Source organism: Pezoporus flaviventris, unplaced genomic scaffold (assembly GCF_033815535.1).
Source record: "Pezoporus flaviventris isolate CSIRO_AGI_PZ_B2104156 unplaced genomic scaffold, CSIRO_AGI_Pfla_v1 ptg000001l, whole genome shotgun sequence".
Lineage (NCBI taxonomy): Eukaryota > Metazoa > Chordata > Aves > Psittaciformes > Psittacidae > Pezoporus > Pezoporus flaviventris.
This window is the reverse complement of record NW_026892549.1, coordinates 35,135,232-35,153,509: the sequence shown is the minus strand read 5'-3', so window position 1 is coordinate 35,153,509 and position 18,278 is coordinate 35,135,232. Positions and strand designations below refer to the sequence as shown.

Below are 18,278 nucleotides of genomic sequence, written 5' to 3'. Positions count from 1 at the left end.
TCCCCGCCTGCCGCCGCCCGCGCCCCCATGAGGCCGGAGCCTCTGCCCGCCGCCCGCTGGCACCGGTGACGAGCCGCCCGCAGGTCGCGCCGCCCCTGCCGCGGGTGTCCCGGCCCTGCCGGGCCGTTTTTAAGCCTCCGCGACCCGGGAGGGAAGTTATCCGTTCCCCGTTCCCCCCCCTCCGCTGTCCCTTCCTGCCCTGCCTCCGGTTCCTGTACCGAGAGTGAGAAAAGCACAACCTCAGGGAGACCCGGCCCTGCGCACAGATACCTACCCGGGCGGCAGTCCCGGGGAGGAAACCGGCCCTTTCTCTTGTCTTCCAGCGCCGCGGCCGTCGGAAGCCTTCACACCTCCGTGTGCCCGGCAAGCACCTGTCCTGCCCGGGGCAGCTCCCGTAGGCTGACCACCCCCTTGCGCCTCAAATACATTTTGTGGACATAAGCATTTTTTTTTTCTAACTTTTTAAAGAACGTTGGTTGTGTTGTGGCTTTTTTTTTTTTTCTTTTTCCTCTCTGGGATTTTTACGAGCTTCCCGTTAGTTGATTTCCTGCTTCTCTCGCCTCAGATAGTGCAGGCTCTGTCAGTATGGGGACTGAATCGAAGTTGAGGTTTTAAGAATTGCAGGAGCCCTCAAGCCCATCCACCTGCTTGGAGTGAGCAGTGCTGTTGCTGTCTTTCTTCTTTTCCCCCGCGTCGCTAGTTGGTTGTGATGGAACTCATGTTTGCGGAGTGGGAGGACGGAGAGAGGTTTTCATTTGAAGACTCTGATCGCTTTGAAGAAGACTCTCTTTGTTCCTTTATCTCTGAGGCGGAAAGCCTTTGCCAGAACTGGAGAGGATGGAGGAAGCAATCGGCAGGACCCAATTCTCCCACTGTCAAAATGAAAGGTGAGGTCACCCGTTTTCGTTGGGATGCTCTTTGGACTCGTGGAAGTTGTGGGGTAGGGGGGAGTGGTAGGTGAGGAGATGTGCAGAAGGAGTGGCAAAGCTGCAAAGAGAAGTCAGGTATAGGGTCACTGTCAGGATACTTTTTGACCAAAGACTGAAACTGCAAATTTACTGGGGATCTTAGGACAAAGCTGCCATTTGGATGAGTTTCACCTGCATGTGCTCTGTAGTACCTAGTACTGCTGTTCTGAGTAGATTCTGTGGGCTTGCTCTTGGAAACCTGAAAACAGTTCTCTATAAACAAACTGCAGACTTGGCTGGGAATAACTACACATAGGTTCCCACTTGCTTTGGTTGAAATGCACTAAGTTTTAACAGGGGTTTTGGAACTGCTATAAAACTACTCGTGTAGAGGCATGTAAGCCATCATTGTATAGAGCAGTCTGTTTTCCTTGTCGGTTTCTGTACATTTATTTCTAGTAAATAAGCAAACTTCCTTTTGCAGTGGTAGACAAGAGGGCCTTAAGACTGTCACAAAGAAGTCAGCAACAAAGAAGTCAGCAAACTACAGTGTGTCTACTTCAAGAGTTGTTGTATTTCCTTTTTTTGGATAGTAATGTGATAGCAGACAGGAAAATAAGATAACATAAGCAATTAGAATGATTTAAAATCATCATGTAGCTACTAACTCTTTGCTTGATTTTGTTTTTTTTAAATGAAGTATAATTTATCTCTTATTCTGATGCATCTTGACCCTAGAACTCAAGTGGTGTTTGCACCAAGTGGAGCCTAGACATACAGTTGTCAGAAATTAGACAAGCCCTTTCTATTCTTCCTTTTATTTCCTTTCTTTTCTCTCAACCCAGTGTCAGTGCTTTTCATGTTATTGCTGGCTTTTGTGACCATCACCTGCCTCATTAATATCTCCCAGCCTGGAACTGCAAAACTTCATTCTCTTCTGAATTTTGACCTTAAATGAACAGAGAATACAATTTATATTGAATTGTGCAGAAATCTAGGCATGCTACACTAAGGACAAATGTTCACTTGTCACTGGGTTAGGACCAGAAAGTACATTTGCATCAACCATAAGCTTTCCAGAGCAGCTTAAGTTCTAAATTTATAATACATTTGAAACTGCCCTAGTCCAAGGTATGTAAACACCTGTCTCTTGACAAGTCAGGGTTAGAATTGAGGGTAGAATGAAAGCTTCAAAAAAAAAACCCCAAACCCAACCCAAAACAAGGGAGAGTGAGAGAAATGCTGACTTCATGTCCAGGTTGGATCGCTCTCTTGGATACTGCTGCCAGGACACATTGGGTTTAGTATGGAATACACTATTGGTGTAAAGAAAGGGAACACTGTTGGCATTGTGCTTTCTAAAGCTATGAATCTTGAAATGTAGAAATACGCATTGGACACAAGGGAAAGCATATAAACTTCATGTTTTGCTTCAAATCTTGTTGCATGTTAACTTGCTGGAAAGGAGCCTAAGTTTTGAAAACATACATATATAAAGACATCTCTAGTTTGGCAGACATGTGTGAAAGTGGTTTGTACAGCTGTACAAGTCTGCAGCCTACATATAACTGATGTTTGAAAAGGTGTTTGGTTTTGTTCAACTTTGCAGTGTTTTTAGACAACTGTTCTCCATTGGTTCAGTGTATGATTGTGAGTTTTTCTGGGCCTTGGCCTAGTTCCTTTAGCTCTCTTGACCAAATTAAAAGCAGGCCGCAATTTCTGTCTCTGCTCTCATCTACTTGTTGCATTAAAATGAAAAATCACTTCAGTAGATTCTGTGTATTGGCAATCCTCAGTCTCTTTCCTGACATAAGAAGCATAACAGCTAACATTATTGTTGGAGTAATTGTTATTATTTGCACCACACTGAGACATTGCTGTTCTAGGTTCTGCAGACATGCATGGGCTGGGGTGCTTGTACTTGGGTCATATTTCTTAGGCTTTTTCTGTAGAGAGACTTTATTCCTTTGTAAAAAGTTTTATTTTAACAAGGGAGACATTCTGAAAGAATACTGTTGGCTGCTTTAAGGTCCTTGCTGGCCTTCGCAGGCTCTGCTCAGACTCATTTGGAGAAGTATGTGGACACGGATTTGCTGCCTAAATAATTATTTGTCCACTCTATGAAGTTGCATACAGGTATTACCAACATGGAGCACTTGCAGGGACTACACTGTATGCAGTGCCTTTGTGGCCAGCAGGTCTGGGTCTGATGAAGGATCTGTCATCATCTGGGATGTCCTTGGATTTCAGAACTCCTGCACCAATTTAAGTGTTTTGAACACCTCTTTTGGACAGTGTTTTTGTACTAAGAAAGACCAGTTTGTATTGAGAGCTTGCTGGATCCTGAGGTTGTCAGTTGTAGTGAGTCTTCTGAAATGTGATCATTCTGAATAGAGCCTTGTGTTTTTATTTCCAGCTTACCAGTTTGCAGTGGCCTGTGATGTAGTTGCCTAGGCAAACAAAAAATGAGGTTAGACACTGATTTTTTTTGTGTTAAATGCTAAGGGAAAAAAGGAGGAACTATATTCTGTCACTTTTCCTCCAGTTTGGAGCTCACCCTGTGTTTTCATTTGGAATCAGCCAGACAAGTTACTTAATAGAAAGGATTTCTAGCTTCTTCAGTTGTTTTCAGTTTGTTCTTGTGAGCATCCAATTCTTTGTTACACAAATTAGTTCCAAGGGAATCCCCCAGAGAGTGATGGAAGTGCTGTTGGCTGGGGAGTCCTCTTCTTAAACAAACTACCCACTCCTGCCCTCCCGGTTATGTCTTAGTTTTTGCAGCTTTTTATCTTCTTCTTGGGTATTTCTGCTATTATGATTATGCTTACTGTAAATTTAACAATAGGCTTGGGGTAGTTTGTTGCAAATATGCAGAGTGTTCAGTGCTTCACTGCAGAGGATCACCAGAAAGTTAAGTTACTCACTTATTTGTTGGTCACCCCATCAACTTGCTAGAAAGATAATGGAAGGTGGACAAGAATGTCTGAGTTTCTCTAATATCGTCATTGGAGTAGGATTCTTTATAGAGCTATGTACCTCCAGTTATTACATTAAAAAAAATTGCAATGTAAATGGTTGATTTTTCCTTATTTAATTTTCAGTGTGGTAAAGTCCTCTTACATCACTTTCTAAAAAGGAGTTTTCTCTTTGAATGTTGAATTGCTAATGTGAAGGAGGAAGGCACTGTGTCCACTGTATGGATGCCCTTTGCTTTTGAAACTGCTCCCATCTCCACTGACTCACTTGTACTGACATCTCAGAGGAAACTTCAGCAAAGCGTGTTAATTTTGGGAATACAAAGAGTCCTGTCATAATTTTGAACACTTATTTTCAGAGTGACTTCTTCTCTAATTAGACTGCCATGTTTGCTTGGTTTTAGCCCTTGGGTTTGGTTTTTTTTTTTTCATTTTGAATGAGGTATTGCTTGTGACTGAAGTTTGGCCATCGCCTGTACACACTGTTGGTTAGAAGCTTTCAGCTAGGCAGCCAGGGGATTCAGCTTTGAAGTTAAGGTGATGGGTGGTTTGAAGAATGGTATCTTTGCAGTGTATTCAGAACCATCTGGTTCCCTGAGTTGGTTTGTGACTCCAGCAAACTTTCTTCCATATCAAAGTACATTCCACCAATTTGTTACCTTTTTACCAACAAATACACTTACTTGCTTTTCTTTGCTTTTCTGGATAGTCTTTTTGTTCCCAGAAACCATTGTGAGAACCATTCTGATCCCGTCTCACTTTTTAAAACAGTTGTATTTTTCATTGGTAATTGAAGTAAGTCTAGTGTTTCTGCAAATGTTTTGTTACCAATTATCTTCACATAAAGATTTTTGTAACAGAGGACTTAATGAGTGTACTTGAACATTTACTCTGATCTTCCCAAACCCACTGTGGCTTTGTTTCTTCTTGAAAGCTTCTAAGCTCTTTCTCACCCATAGTCCTTTCTATTTCACAGTTTCTGAAGAAGAATGTTTACCAAGCACTTAAGAAGTTGCCATAAATACTGTAGGATTGCTAAATATTATGATCACAATATTTTTACTCAGTTTGTGTTTGTTCATTTACACCAGCTTCTGCTGGAAGCGTGCTGATGAGTGGTGTTGGAACTGTTTTCAGTAGGCAGCTAGTGAAAAAGCTTTATTTTTTCCTCTACTGTAAGCTTGAGCCATTGTGTACTGTATTGCAGAATCCTCTCAACTAAGAACTGATGCAGGCAGTTACCTCCTAGAAAACATTCCCGTTATACAGCCCCAGACAGTTTATGTTCTTCCAAACTGTTAGGAGTGTTCACAATGTTAAGTTCCGGGCACAGTGCCTCAAAAGTAGAAGCTGTAGAGAGGGAATCATTGGCAGAGAATAGATAGCACCTAAGGTGAGGTTATGATCAGTTTAGAGAGACAGTCTGATCAAAGTCTGAGCAGTGTCCATACTGCTACGTTGACAATTCGTTAATTTATACAGGCAAAGAACAAGTGGCTTAGAGAGCAACACTTCTTCCTCAGGATTGCCAGTAACTAATAAACTCAAGTTAACTCTTGCTCGAGAGCACAGCAGGAGAAACATGTAGCCTCTTTCAAATTCATACTGTGCTCTCCAGACTCTTGCTCTTTTCAGAGAAGAAAGTTGTTGCCATCCAATGCATGCTCACTCGAGTGGTGAACATGGAAATGAAGACTCTGTAGGTCACTGCTGTTTTGTTACTATTACTGTGTATTGTAATATTACAACTGGTTGTTGGGGTTTTTCCTACTTTATTTGTGTCTCTGGTATCAAGAGGCAGATTATGCAATCAGTTCACACTTCTGAAAGGTACAGGTGTAGCACATGTTGCTTGTTGTGTAAATTAAATTCTCTTTAATTTAGTGCAACACATGAAAAATCTGGTTTAGCCCAAATATATCTGTTATAATATATCCAAGTTTACTAATAACATTAAAACTTCAAAACAGTAACTGTTGAGCAAAAGTATAGCTCCCTAATGAGTTTCTTTATAGAAGTGACAGAATCTTAGAAATATAAATGTTGATGAGAAGATACTGCGGCTGCATATGGAATAAGCAGAGATCAGGTGTCCAAAGAGTAAAGCTAATGTGAAAGTGAAGGCTTAGCTGCTACTAGAAGATAGGTTTCTCTGTATTTTTTCAGCTAGTAAATGAATTTCACCTATTTTTGTACTCTGTTCCATAGTGGCTGGTGATGTTGACTTGCTATATAGCAGAAACACAGGTCCAAGTTGAGAAGGGGACTTGCTGGATTGTAATACAAAGTGCAAAGGGGACATTGGTTCATTAGAGTGGAAAACGCCACAGAGGAGCTCTAGGGACAGTCATTTGTTGAAACTGATTGGCATAATTAAATACACTGCTTCAGAGCCAGAATGGAGATTTTGAAGCTGTCTAGAGTTTCTACTAAACAAAAACTTGGTTTCACAATGCAGTAATACCTTTGTCTTTTGGAAGGATGACAAGTTGAATGACTCTCACACATTTGTCTCTTCATTTGCATTTTCCTCTGCCTTTCTGAGATAATTCAGTATGGTTACCCCTGTCTTCAGAAATGGGTACTGGAGAAACCATGTAAAGAAGCTATCATGAGAAGGTGCTTTTTTATTAACTGAGATTTTAAGTGACCAATCCAGTTTTAACTCTCTTGTGGTCTTCTGGCCTTTTCCTTTAGATAAGCTTCTCTTCCCTTCACAAGAAGTCTTGCACATTCTATTTCAAAGTCTCATCTTTGCACTGACAGATGTCTCATTTTCTCCTGTCACATCTTTTTTCCTGGCTTCCATGGATTTTTCTTTTTGTCTTTGTTTTCTCCTTCCTTTCACCTTGAGGAGATAGATCCTTGTGTTGCTGAATGGCCAGAGATCACATATGCTTTGTTTAAATTTCAGGCTGACCGAAAGTGCAGGGATTATTTTCTATGTCATGTTTACTTCTGGGGAAGCAAAGATAAGGATTCAGGCTTCATTCTAGACTCAAGGTGATACTCTTTCTTTGTTTCCCATTCCTTTCTTTATCTCCCTTTTTTAATTTATTTTTCCTTCTTCAACCTCTTCTTCATTGCTAAAAAGTGGGTTTTAAGTGTGTTTTATTTTTATGTATGATACTTTTTACGTGTAGGTAACTAGGTCTGTCCTGAGGTAAAAACAAACTGAAGACAAAACATCTCGGGATTTCTCTCAAGCTACACTTCAGGTTTGAAGTGTCTGATTATCTGGGTAAAAAATCTTCAGTGAGTTGCAGATGTCTTTTGATCATTTACTCAGAATAACACATATAAAACCAGCTTTTTATTTTCATGCTTAAGGTTTGGGTTTTTTTCATGCTTGGATGTACTGCTTATGTCACTTCTTTGAATGCTAGCACCAAAAGTTGATTTTTTGGCTTTTTTTTTTAAATTATTGTGTTCGAATACCTACATGATCTGGTGCTGTAAGCAGGAAATTGGGCAGGAGACTATTTTGTGTGTCTTACAGCTACCACAGCAAGTCTTGTGTTTTGAGCTGTGCCCTCTCTGCAAACCTGGGGTTGCCCATCAGCGAAGCAGTGGGAAATGAAACTGGAAAGAAAAAAAGTCCTGCAGTGTCTGGAATGTTGCTGATAAAGGCAAAAGAGACCAAATTTAGTTATTAATTAATTTATTTATGATAAATTATATAAAATGTAGGAGAAGGTGAAATTCCTGCCCTGATGAAAACCCTGGGAGATTTAAAATTAGCTCTTAGTTACTCTCAAGGTGCATCTTCATTTCTGGGCAGATTACTCAATTTTAGAGCCAGCATTTTCTGGGTCTGCTTTTTGCTGATGTCCTATAACATGGGTGAATCTTTATGACTCTTCAGTTGACCATCAGAGATTTTATTGAGAGTTGCTGAGTTGAGAAAGTGATGGGAAGTTTCAAGAAGCTGGGCAGGCTTGTTCAATAGGTGGAGGTGTCCACGCAGCTTCGTGGATTGCATTGGGCTGTTGTCTGTTCCATGCTCCTCTTGCTCTCTTTTGGTGATGCTTCTAGTCCTAATATCATGGCATGATCTGTATGTGTGAACAGCCATCAGTTAAGTATGATTTAATATGCAAGTTTGCAACTTTGGAGTTCCAGTTCAGTTTGAGGAACAGCAACAAAGCCATGGTATAACCTGTATGTAGAAAAATAGCACCTTTTGTACACCCTATATTTATTGTGGCTCTAGTGAGAAAAGAAGTAGTCACAGGTAAATTGACCAAAGCTAGGAATGGTTGTTTTCCAATGTAATATACCCAAAGTAAAAGTTATTCTGTGTAAGAGTTGTGGAAGTGAAACTCACATGTTGACTTGTGGCCATGCCCTTTTTTTCCTCTCTGATGTAGTATGTACTCCAGTCGACACCTGTTTTGCAGTGTTTGTGTAATAACTATGACGAAGTTCATTTCTAAGCAAATGTAACTTCTATGATTTCGGTTACTATGAAAAGTTGGTAGAGGATTAGAAATGGCTTAAGTACTCAAATGGATTTTTATTTTTTTTGGTAGGGTAACTAAGAAGGTTGCTTTTTGTATAGCCCAGTTTATGAGACTGCTTGGTTATGGTGCCTAGGTTTTTTTAAATAGCGATCAGAAGTGGATATCCGTGATTTGAACAGCCTCTCTTCTGCCAGTTATAAAACTGGGAGCAGAGACCATCTCCTCTTAAGTGTCTGGTGTTCTAGTTAATATACAGTGCTGTGTTCCAGAGGAAGAAAGGAATGTACAGCTTCCAGAGTTGTTTTACATACTTTATTGAACTTCTGGAGTAAATGTTGGGCTATTTAGAATATCTGGGGAATCTGTTTGCTTATTTTTGTTTTTTTTTTGAAGTAGCATTTCCATAGAGTCAAACCCAATTTATTCTTTAGCTCTTAAAGTGCAAGAATGTCTTCAAGTTTCATTGCTCTTTTTAGAATGGCAACATTTTTCTGTCATTTTTCTAATTGTAGGACTGTAACGCCATTATAAAAATAATTTAAAATAGTGTCATGGCTAGAAGTTTTTTTTTTCCAACTTTATTTTGATGCAGTTTATCTGTATTGATGTCTTTCCTCCCTCCTCCTTTGTGTCACCCTTACAAGCTCTCCAAATGTAAAATTCAAAGCACTTATGTATCAACTAGCTAAACCACTATTTTTTTCCTTAAAGAGCAGTGATGTGTAATATACAGAATATTTAAAATGCAGGTTCTAATTTCAAAATACCATATCACACATTTCTGAGTTATGTCCTCTGAATCTCTGTAGTCTCAAGAAATAAGTATATGGTTACCAGCCAGAAGATTCTTGTACTTCTCCTAATTTGCATGTGGTTCGATGCATCCTTTCTTCTTTGTTTCTTTGCCTGTAGAATGGGTAATGTTCTGACAAGGCGATGGATCACTGTGTAGCATTTTTAACAGAAAATATAGAAAATTATGTCTTTGAGCACATTTTTTGATGGTGCTTTAAATGTTGCGGGCAAAGCTTGTGGAAACTCTGCTGTTTTGATTATGTTTAGTTCATCTATTTGCTTTCATACAGCTGGAAACTTACAGTCTTTGAAAAGAATGAAACAAAGGAACTCTGTCAGGCTCTAATGTACCTATTAAAATCTTCTGGAAATTTATATTTTGAGAAACACTGTAAAAAAGTATCTGGTTTTAATAAAATACTGTTTCTATTATGATCATTATTAAGTGTTTCCAGATTGCTGCAACAAAAATCTTAAGAAAGGAACTTTCCGTTTTTACCAGTATCAATTAGCAGCAAGTTGAACATGTTTTAGATGTATATAACTGGAAAATCTGTGTGTTGGTTTACCTAAATCTCTAGTGGTGTGTGGTTAACTCTCAAAAAAAAAAAAAAAAAATCAAGGTTAAGTCTTTCCCTTTCTATAAAAAGGGAATCCTGAAAAGACTGCAGGAGTGTAGTGTCTTTTAAACAAATTTGTAACATCCTCATTCAGCTGCTGCAAGTAGCAGGACAGTGTTATTTCTTGATGACTCTGACTTTTATGCCTGTCTTTTGTCTGCTAGGTTTAGTTTGTGGCTGTGAAGCATCAAGCTCCTTTTTCATATGGGATAAAGATTGGCATATAGAAGAAAGGGAAAGTATAAATGGATAAGATGAAGGGTGAAAGAAAAAGTCCATCTTTAGAAGAAATCCTGTCCCTTCGTGGGAGAAAAGCTGGACGCTGAAGGGGAGAATAGACTTCAGAAGATGAAAAAGAGGGAGGTCAGAGACCCAAACAAATACAGAAAAAGAAGTCCATGTTTTTTACAAAGATAAATAGGTAGAGTGATAAAAGAATTGTTACCCAGAAGTGGTCCACAAGCAGTGAGAGTCTTTATTGGAAGACGTCCAGCTGCACTTTTTCCTCCCAGGTTAGGACACTTAAGAGGCAACTCATTGAAGCAATGAGCAAGTGAACACCTGGGTCACCAATTCTGGCTTCCTCCTCTGTTCAGAGAGATGAAGAATTTAAGCAGATAATCATCATTCTTTGCCATCCAGAAATACTGGTAAATGTGAGTAATTCATCAGAGGAGATGTGAAAATGAAAACAACGTTTGAAAATCCAGTTAGCATGGGTCTTTATTGTTTTTCCAGATAAACTAGTGGAAAAAAGTTAATTGCAGCTTTTTTGTTCATTAGGCTTGAGATGTCTTAAAGATGCTGCTTTGAGCATGTCTCCCCAGACAGAACTAAAGAAGTGAGGCAGCCTTAAGGTGAATGTAGTTAAGTTACCATCTGCATTCTTTTTTTAGATACATTCATTAAAACAATGCCTACGTGCAGCAGAGCCGTTCTTACTGGCATCTTGTCAATGTCTGTGACAGAACAAGATTCTTACCTGAAGTACAGAAAAGCTTGGTGAACCTGTGAATATCAAAGATTGTATGACCTTACAGAATCTGTCCACGTCTTGTTTCTGGTCTTCATAGGACTTCAGGTTTATTGTACTCAAGTACTGTACTTCAGGCTTACTGTACTGTGCTCACATTTGCCTGCATTTGTGTAGACAAATTGTGATTCTCAACACTTACATTTAATCTTTTGATATATCTATACTAGAATTCTTATCTGCTTGATTTACATCTGTCTTCATCCTGTAAGACAGTGTACCACTATGAATCCTTGTTAATTCATGTTAGAGTGTATTTGAATAGCTTGGTGATGGCTTGAGTGCCTGAGATGATATAAAAATTATACGTAGGTATTTGACATATCAGTTTCATAGTAGTCCTGCTGGTGGGTTAGTATGAAATTACCATGTGTACAAATGAAATGACAGCTTTTTCAGAGAAGGTAGTACCTTTGTGAAATCTGTAAGGCATTATTTACTGATTCCCTTGAGCTGTTTGCAGTTCCTGCTGCATATTATTCATTTTCCTACCTCATATTGAGGTCAGTCAGTTTTGAGATAGGAGAAAGAGAGAAATGCAGCTGCAAATTTGTTTACTAGAGCTCCAGGCGAAAATAGTGGTAACTCATGTTACTTGCATGTAACTTTCATGCATGGCTTGAAGAGAACGTGGTCTAACACAGAGAAATTAGTTGTATTTTACCCAGAATGCCTTTGGAAGTTTTCATAGATTACTTGGTTTCATTTAAAGAAGTAGTGCATGGGGTCAGCTAAGTTGCTTGTCCTTCTCAAGGACAGGGAGTTAGTTTTTCCTGGCTAGTCATGAGCAACAAGTGCATGATAGACATGCTTGTAATTAATTCCTCCTCTGTAAAAATTCTGTAGCTGCCTGCTTGCTTCATACATTCCTTGGTATGCGGTTTTGTTTGTCCCCTTTTGTTCTCTCTATAGGTGATGTGAGGGAAATTGAATTCAGAATCATAGAGTTGTAGAACCAGCTAGGTTGGAAAAAACCTTTAAGATCAAGACCAACCATGACCCCGGGAGTGCCGAGTCCACCACTTAACTGTGTCACTGAGGGCCTCATCTACACGGTTTTTGAACACTTCCAGGGATGGTGACTGTACTACTTCTCTGGACAGCCTGTTCCAGTGCCTAATCACCCTTTTGGTGAAGAAATTTTTGCTAATATCCAATCTAAACCTCCCCTTTTGCAGCTTGAGGCTGTTACCTCTTGTCCTATCTGGGAGAAGAGACCACTTGAGGCTGTTACCTCTTATGCTATCCGGGAAAAGAGACCAGCCGCCTTCTCACTCCATCCTCCTTTCAGGTTGTTGTAGAGAGAAATTGGGTCCCCCTGGTCTCCCCTGAGCCTTCTCTTCTCCAGACTAAACAACCGCAGTTTTCAGTTTGTCTCCCATAAAGCCACAGACCTGGTGTTAGACCTGGGAGGTTTTTACAAAACCAGAGGAGGTAAAAAGGGGAGTCAGGTGAGATTATTTTCAAAAGCATTTAGATATCTTAACTTCTTATAACTCCTGTCTATGAAACAGATCTTCCTGTTGGTGATGTTTAGAGGTGATACTTCTTTTAGTTTCTGACAGATGTTTAATTATTACTTTTTTTTACCCTAGAGGTGAGAGTGCTTTATCTTGATTTGTTCTGTTCAGACAATAACTTTTCCATCAGCATGAACAAAATTGGCCTGATCTCATTCTGATATGATTAGTAATGTAGTTCTTCAGTGTTTGCCAGTGTGTTTGTTTGGAGGCCAAGTGATGCTGCTGCTCTGGGATTTAGGCACAGGAAAAATCTGATTAGAGATTAATTTTGCATGTAATGCTTAAAGATGGGTACTAGTAATAGAGAGCAGCACATTAAATAGTTGAGGTTGCATGGTGTTTTGTATGATTTCCTTTCAGTGTCTAAAAACATACCAGTACTTCTCTATAGAGATTACCCCTCAGCTGTGATGCAGTCTGACCTTTTGATTTGCGTTTATGTTCCATTGTCTACATTCAGAAAAATACCTGGTCCCTGTTGGTCTTTGTAGCTTGTTTTCTGTTGTAGGCCAATGGATATGATTTTGAATTTTGAGGTTTTAAAATACCTTGCATGAAGCAGAAGTGGGGATAAGTGGGAGTGCTGAGCCCCGCTTTCAAGAAACGGGAGCTGTTTGATGTTTGTGCTCTGAATGCACAATCCCGGTTATGCAGTATGCTTTCTGCATGGGGTGAGAGAGCGAGGAGTAACAGTGCAGGGAAATTACTTGCCTGAAGCTGATCTGCTTCATCAGCTGTAGAGTTATTCTGAATGCCCGATTTGTCATGAAACCTTGGCCAGCACTGGCATGAATACAGTGTTTTGTAGCACTGTCAGTCTTGCTTTACAAAAATCTGCTGTTCCTTTAGGATTTCTAACAGCTGTCGGTTGCTTGCCCAGGCTGCTCTTTTTCTGATACTAATTCTGGTTTTAGGGAGGCAAATGGAAGGGTGTTTGGATTAAGAATTTTCTTGTCTGAATTTCCAGATGAGGTTGTTTAGATGTGTGACTGCTGCATTGCCTGCCTAATGCTGGTATTGCAGTTTTGGGATCTCAGTCATGTTAGAGTGGGTGAGAGCTGAGAAAAGAGATTACTGACATTTTGCTCTTGAGATGCAGAGTTTATGAAGAGACAAATAGATCTCATCTGGCATAAGGCATCAAGATAACATTGAATACTCCACTTTCGTCAGCACAGCCCTGTGCAGAAGATTTTTCACAGTTATTGCATATGAGAAGCAGTAGAGTTAATGGAAAATACACTTTTCTGATGTGGACTAGGCTTGTGTTTGAGAGGTTCTGAGGTATGTAGAGTGAATGTTTTCTCTATATACACTGGATGCATTTGCGAAATACATGCACTGTATGCATACAACAAAATCTGATGTGGATGGTAAGGCAGAACAACTAGGATCTTAGGAATCCAAGTTTAGTGATAATATGCTGGTGTTTCTGCCCTGGAGTCATGAAACCAAATAAGGGATTTTGGTTTAACTTTATTTTCCTCCCCTTCCCCATCAAACATCATTTTGGTTACAAAATATAACTTGCAGCTTTCCACCTTTGCCTTGTTCTGAACTTTTCGAAGACTTGGTTCAGGTGTTGGTTGGTTGGTTTGTTTGATTTTTCCCTAGAGATCTGGTTTCTAACATAGTAAGAGTATAGTAGCTAAGATGCTTTAAGGACATAAGGAAGACAAGTTTATAAGGAAAGAAGGGAAGTCTGTGCTTTAGCCGGCAGAAAGAATTTTCAGGTGCGTAGCTCTTCCTCTGTCTACTAATTGCAAGAGGACCTTTGAGGGATGATTACACAGCAGGTTATCTGCTTGGCAATTAAAATTTGCTGGGGCACATTGAAATTCTTTAGTCATTTTTACCAGTGGTGAGAGGAGGAATAGCACAATAGGGGTGGTTATTTTTCTTATTAACATCTCGTGCTGCTTTGAAGAGAGGATTCTGTCAGATGGTTTGCCTCTGAAGTGTTCTTGCTGACACAGGAAACTGCAGATGAAGTTGGGAGGGGTAGAAGCAAGCAGCTGCTTGGAGAAGGTGTATTGAGAAGATATGTGTATCTGTGTATATACATATGGATATATATGGGAGCATTTCCCCACAAATCTCTAGAAATTCAGGGAATGTAAATGCTGCATGTATTAGTATGTGCTGTGCAGGCTAACATAAGAGCCCCTACTATTCATCTTTGTCTGCTTACTTGTTTCAGCATTGGTTTTGTTCTAAAAGAAAGGGCACTGGGAACCAGAGCATCTCAAAGAAAGCCTTTCTGAATCAGTAGAAGGTTTTGCTACTGTTAGAAGGTTTTTCGCTAACAGGAAGAAATGTTGAGTTACTGTAGGGAAAGCTGAGACATGGCTGTGGGATTTTTGACATACTCTTTCTGTTTTAAACTCTTAGTGGGTTAGGACTCTTGGACCTTACACACACATTGTGCATCTTCTGAATTTTAGTTCTCTGGTCAGTTATTGCTTAGCATTATAAAGCCTTACCAGCCTTCTCTGTGTAGGGCTTTTTTATGCCTTATGAAATCTTGAGGCAGTGTCACCAGAAGTTGGCATAATAGTGGAACACTTCATGATTTAAAAGTTGTAACTTCAAAAATAATAATATAAAGTATTTTTTAACTCAGTCCAATATTGAAACAGCGGGAGTTGAGCTGAGCATGTGGGAGCCCTCCTGTATTAAGTGCTCAGATTCTTTAACAAAACCTTTGGGATACAGTCTTGTATGCTTGACGTTAGCATGGTGGTGATGCCATTTCTCCACTGGTGAGCAAAGTTAAGTCAGCTGGTTTTTGGTTTTGGGGGTGGTTGTTTTTTTTAGCTCTGTATGCATGCAGAGAGTGAGTGTAAAAAACCATCATGAAATGAGTTTGTCAAAAATTGGGGGGGGGGGGGGGGCGGGCAGCGTTAGTCAGAAATGTTGTGGGGGTTTTAATATTCAGATGACCAAAAGGGAAACCACAGACTGAACAGGTTTAAAATCACCAACACCTGAAAAATAAAAACCTGAATCACTCATCCACTCCAAATCCAGAATTCAGTATTGTATTCTGCAAATCTAGGGGGCTTGTGTGCAAATAAAAAATGAGTTTGGGTTTCATTTTCTTATATTTTGACATATTTTAAGGTCTGCCTTATAGAAGAAATCAATTCTTGCTTCCCAGAATGTCTTAATCTTGTAGTCAGAAGTCACAATGTCAGGAGATATGTGTATGCAGTCAGCCAAATAATATAACTTACCTTGTTTTGAAGAGAAATGTAAATACAGCAACAAAAAGAGAGTTTGAGCATGAAATGTTTTGACTTAACATGCATGAGCTGTTTGTGATGTGTGTTAAGCAATTCTCAGAAATCAAATTGAGATGAAATTTGAGTCTGTGCTATGGCTTTTGCTGTAGGTGGCAGAGACTTTGGGGATGAATTGGACACCCTCCTGTGATAAAACAAGCCTTTTTGCATTTGATTTGAAAAACCCAGATGTTCTTAAAATGTTATTGTGACGATTGTAACAGAATTTGTGTAGTAATAGTTGCTGCAGTTTGTCAGTTAAGTTTGAGATTTCCAATTCTGGACTGTAATCTGCCCATCTGGGATTTGTATTTTTAATGGGTTTTGGCTATGAATCTCATCAGTCTTATCCAGTAAACGCTAATGAAAAAGTTCTGTTGCTTATTCATCTTCTCAACTGTTTTTACATAAAAATGTCATTCTGTGGCTTAGGGCTGATGTAGGCCTCTCCCCAATTCTTTTTGCTTTCAACATGGACTTCTATGTCTCTATGTTTCCTACCCTGCGACATTATTCTTGCTGTAATTTCACTGCTGAAAAGTGGTTATGGGATCCAGATAGAGTTTTGTAACTCTAGCTGAGGAAATAAGAGGTATAAGAAAGTCTTGTAAACACATATCCCATTACGGTTTTAATGCTGTTAGTAAGCTTATGGGGGTAGTAGCAGTGAAGGAGAAGGAGGAAGGAACATGTCTGCTTCTCTTGTTTGCTGTTCTCTAAATTAAAAACAAACCAAAAACCAGAAGCATATTTACTTGATAATCTTCCTTCCTGCACTAGTTACAGATGGTAAGAAGGGCAGTGTGCAAATTTAGCAGGTGAATTCCATGGACAGAAAAATATAAGCAAGTAACCATGATAGTTCTTTGCTTTATACAATGAGATCAATGTACTTGTGACTCAAACTGAATCTTGATTTGTTCTCTGGAGCATTTTGCTAGCTTGTTGATCACTTAGTTCTCTTGAGGGCTATGTTTTCAGTTATTAAAGTGTATATATGTGTTTGTGTATATATACATATATGTATATATATACAAACACATGAAAAAAAATACACACACACACGCACATATTAATTCTTGCATAGTAAGAATATCATCTGCCATACAACCCTAGTGGAGAAGGCCATAGTTTAAGAGTTTTTTCTGTGGCTGACTTTTCCAGAAATACCTGATATCAGTGCCCTGCCCTTGCTGTTTTTCTAGGTCAGTTCGGCTGTACTTGTTAGCCTCTTATGAGTATGTGGATGTTTTACAAATACAAAAACAATGAGAGAAAACAACACTAAAGGAGTCTTCAAGTCAGAATGCTCCCTCCAGTCATCTCTTCTGAGCAAGCTTGATCAACAGCAGCATTTGCAGCATCCTTTCTCTATTGCTTGATCACAATTCTTGTCTTGTGTAACCTTTTTGATCTGTCACAGCAAGTGAAAAAACTCACAGGATGAATTCCACCTAATTCCACTTGTTGTTGCAGCTGGCTGTGTGAATGCTGAGGTGTTCCGCAGAGAGCTGCTTTGGAGTGGGTAGTATCTGAGAAACTTTATTCTGACTTGGTGCAGTGGGTGTTCCAGTGTAAATGAGTTGCTTATTTTGTTAAGATCGACACTTCTTGAATAGTTGAGGAACCAGGAACATGTTTCTTGCATTGGTTTCCTTAATCTGTAAAAGGAAAATAAATTTATATTGTTTAGCAATACTGTGGTTTGCTTGGTTTTTACAAGGAATACCGTGGGGTTTTGTCCCTCGGTATAAGGTGGCATGGAATTATTAATCTGAAGCAGAGGAATGCTAATTGCAGACAGCTGGGAGTCAGTATTAGAATATTAAAATGTTTCTTCTGCTTTTCAGATGTTTCATTCTGCATGTAGTTAAGCAGGACTAGGATGAGGTGCAGATGCATCTCTCTATGTCTCTTCAGCTGTCAGGGTCTTGGTTCTGCCTTTTGTTCCTCACCCCTGGGCTTGCCAGTTTGTTTTTTCCTCTTGTACTGTATTTGGGGCAAGAAATTTCATTCCTAGTGTCTGTTCAGTACTTGGCATGCCTGCTGGGCTGCCGTAAGAGCACTCATTAGCTTCAATTGTGCAGAAGCAATCTGTGATATGTGTGTGTATATATATGTCCACTATGAACACCACTGAGACCAGCTGTGTCATTTGAAAAGATCCTCTACAACCCAGAGCGTGGTGATTTTCTGAAGGGAAATGAGTTCCTAATTGTAAGAATCAAAATACAGGTCTGAAAGAGAGCATCTTGAACGAGATTCTTCTGTAGTATCTAATGGGGTTTATTAGGTAGTCTACTTTCAGCATAAGTCTAGCCAAACTTTCTTTTACTACATGATACAGCTTCGTAGCTGCTCCAGCAGTTCATCTGTGAGCCTTTATAATGGAAATTTTTCATGCTGTTCAGTTTAGTTTGAACTCTTTTATCCCAAGTCCTCTTTCCCTTCACCTTGGCCCATTTTGGCATGGGTGTTTAAAGGTGAATACTTCTGTTGCTTTAAGTGCTTTTGACTGCTTGAGCGAGTCCAGAGGAGGTCCACAAAGGTGATCAGAGGGCTGGAGTACCTTTCCTAAGAAGACAGCTGAGAGAGATTGGATTGTTCAGCCTGGAGAATAGACATCTCAAACTATTCTAGTTTGGGAAGTTGTATGGGACAGGTGTTAGCAACCCAT

The 18,278-nt window shown here is 39.6% G+C and overlaps 1 protein-coding gene across 2 annotated transcripts in view; it reads left to right on the top strand.

The window, feature by feature from the left end:
- The first annotated feature begins 494 nt into the window (after positions 1 to 494).
- ZSWIM8 (zinc finger SWIM-type containing 8) overlaps positions 495 to 18,278 on the top strand; it is a 64,472-nt gene continuing 46,688 nt past the window's right edge. For both annotated transcript variants that reach the window (XM_061451479.1, XM_061451469.1), the window contains exon 1: positions 495 to 887. In XM_061451479.1, coding sequence (XP_061307463.1) covers positions 710 to 887 — 178 coding nt within the window. In that variant the 5' untranslated portion in view covers positions 495 to 709. The remainder of the gene's footprint in view (positions 888 to 18,278) is intronic.